The sequence below is a fragment of the Lucilia cuprina genome, unplaced genomic scaffold (assembly GCF_022045245.1).
Source record: "Lucilia cuprina isolate Lc7/37 unplaced genomic scaffold, ASM2204524v1 Scaffold_4288, whole genome shotgun sequence".
NCBI classification, from domain to species: domain Eukaryota; kingdom Metazoa; phylum Arthropoda; class Insecta; order Diptera; family Calliphoridae; genus Lucilia; species Lucilia cuprina.
The window spans coordinates 1-2174 of record NW_025809231.1 but is presented as its reverse complement, the minus strand read 5'-3'; the positions used below and the strand labels follow the sequence as shown (position 1 = coordinate 2174).

The window sequence follows — 2174 nt, the reverse complement described above, 5'->3', positions numbered from 1 at the left end:
TTTACCATTTATCTAGTGTTGGCACTATTCACTAAAAACCTTAACATACCTCTAGGCTTCCTTAGAACCACAACATGTGATCATTCACAATAGCGAAAATACAACTCAGCTAAGCCCGCCTTTTTTGTTTATTCATCTATTTGTCTATCCATATTCGTTTTATCCACAAACAAAACAACAACAACAGGTTTGCAACGAAATGGCAGAAACAAAGCAACAATAAAAGCAAAGAACAATTCAAATTTTTAAACGGTATTTTGCACAAGATCGCGCTACACGCAGGAATTGTGAAGCAAAAAGTTAAAATTTTATTATCTCGCAGAAAATCTTAAAGAAAAAGTGTATTAAATTAGAATAATTAAAAGAAATCTTAAATAAAGTGTTGAGCATAAAAACTGTAAATTTTTAAAATATATTTTGCCTTTATTTTAATACCGAAATGTAAGTGCTTTCTTAGTGGGTTTAATAAATGTTTTAACATTTTTTTATAAAACAAGTATTTCTTAAATATTTCTTAAAAATACATGCATTTTAGTTAATATTTTGTTACAAAACACGTTTTCTTTGTTCGTGTCTTTGTCATCCTTTAATTGTTTTTTCTGCGTTTAAAAGGAGACCATTTTCCTTTTTGGTTAAAAATTTGAGGTTAGGTTTTATAATTGGATTTTATACTTTTGAACTTTTCAGAAAAATTTCTTCAAATTAATACAAAATGAGTAGAATGGATGCTACCCGACAAGGTGCTTACAAAAGCAACACTATAAATTCCAATGTAAGTTGATAATTATTTTTTAAAATAAACAAAAAAATTTATAATTATCTTTTACTCCTTTCATAAAGGAATCTCGTTTGCGTCGCCATGAGGTTACAGTGGAATTGCGTAAATCGAAAAAAGAGGATCAAATGTTCAAAAGACGCAACATCAATGAGGAAGAAGTAACTTCACCTCTCAAAGAGTCCAATGGCCAGTCTCCGGTACAAATGACTGTAGATGAAATAGTTGCTGCTATGCACAGCACGGATCCAGAGAGACAATTCACTGGCATGCAGGCGGCCCGTAAAATGTTGTCTCGTGAACGTAATCCACCCATAGATCTAATGATTGGTCATGGTATTGTGCCTATTTGTATAAGATTCTTACAGAATTTTGAAAAGTAAGTCTTCGAATGATTAAATTTTTGAATTAAAATTACTTTTTAATATTCCTTTTATTTAGCGCTATGCTTCAATTTGAAGCTGCCTGGGCATTAACCAACATTGCCTCCGGTACTTCGGAACAAACACGTTGTGTTATTGAGAATAATGCTGTGCCCCACTTTATTGCTTTGCTACAATCGAAAAACATTAATTTAGCCGAACAGGCTGTCTGGGCTTTGGGTAATATTGCTGGTGATGGTGCTGCTGCTCGTGATATTGTCATACAACACAATGTTATTGATGGTATATTGTGTTTGTGTAACGATAGCACCCCATTGTCATTTTTACGCAACATTGTTTGGTTAATGTCGAATTTGTGTCGTAATAAGAATCCTTCGCCACCCTTTGATGAAATTAAACGTTTACTGCCCGTTTTATCACAACTATTGTGTGGTACAGATATTCAAGTATTGGCTGATGCTTGTTGGGCTTTGTCTTACGTTACCGATGATGAGAATCAAAAGATACAGGCTGTTGTTGATACGGGTGCTGTACCACGTTTGGTTGCGCTTTTGGGCACCAATGAACCGGCCATTATTGTTCCGGCTTTGCGTAGTGTTGGTAATATTGTTACTGGTACAGATCAACAGGTGAGTCATAGTCGCTATTTATAAAGTATTATTGTGTTTGTAATTAAAAATTAATTGTCTTCTTTTTTTAATTGGATTTTTTAAAATATTGTTTTCATCATTTCCAGATCAGCTTAAAATTGGCTTTAGATCAGTTCAAGTTTACATCTAGCTCAGTTTATATAAGTTAAATTTTAGTTGCAGGTCAACTTCATATCATTTCTAATTAATTTTTCTGTCAGTTTTAGTTCAGTTCTAGTTGAGTTCTAGTTCAAGTCTATTGCAGTTCTAGTTAGGTTTTATTTCAGTTCTAGTTAAGTTCTAATTCAGTTCTAGTTTAGTTCTAGTTCAGTTCTAGTTCAGTTCTAGTTCAGTTCTAGTTCAGTTCTAGTTCAGTTCTAGTTCAGT

General features: G+C 33.0%; 1 protein-coding gene across 1 annotated transcript; it reads left to right on the top strand.

Annotated features, from left to right (window-relative positions):
* The first annotated feature begins 237 nt into the window (after nucleotides 1–237).
* Nucleotides 238–1811, top strand: LOC111686822 (importin subunit alpha). The gene is made up of 4 exons (XM_023449204.2): nucleotides 238–441; nucleotides 688–772; nucleotides 841–1154; nucleotides 1217–1811. The coding sequence occupies exons 2-4, from the start codon at nucleotides 713–715 to the stop codon at nucleotides 1809–1811; spliced, it is 969 nt and encodes a 322-aa protein (XP_023304972.2). The 5' UTR covers nucleotides 238–441; nucleotides 688–712.
* The last annotated feature ends 363 nt before the right edge of the window (nucleotides 1812–2174 follow it).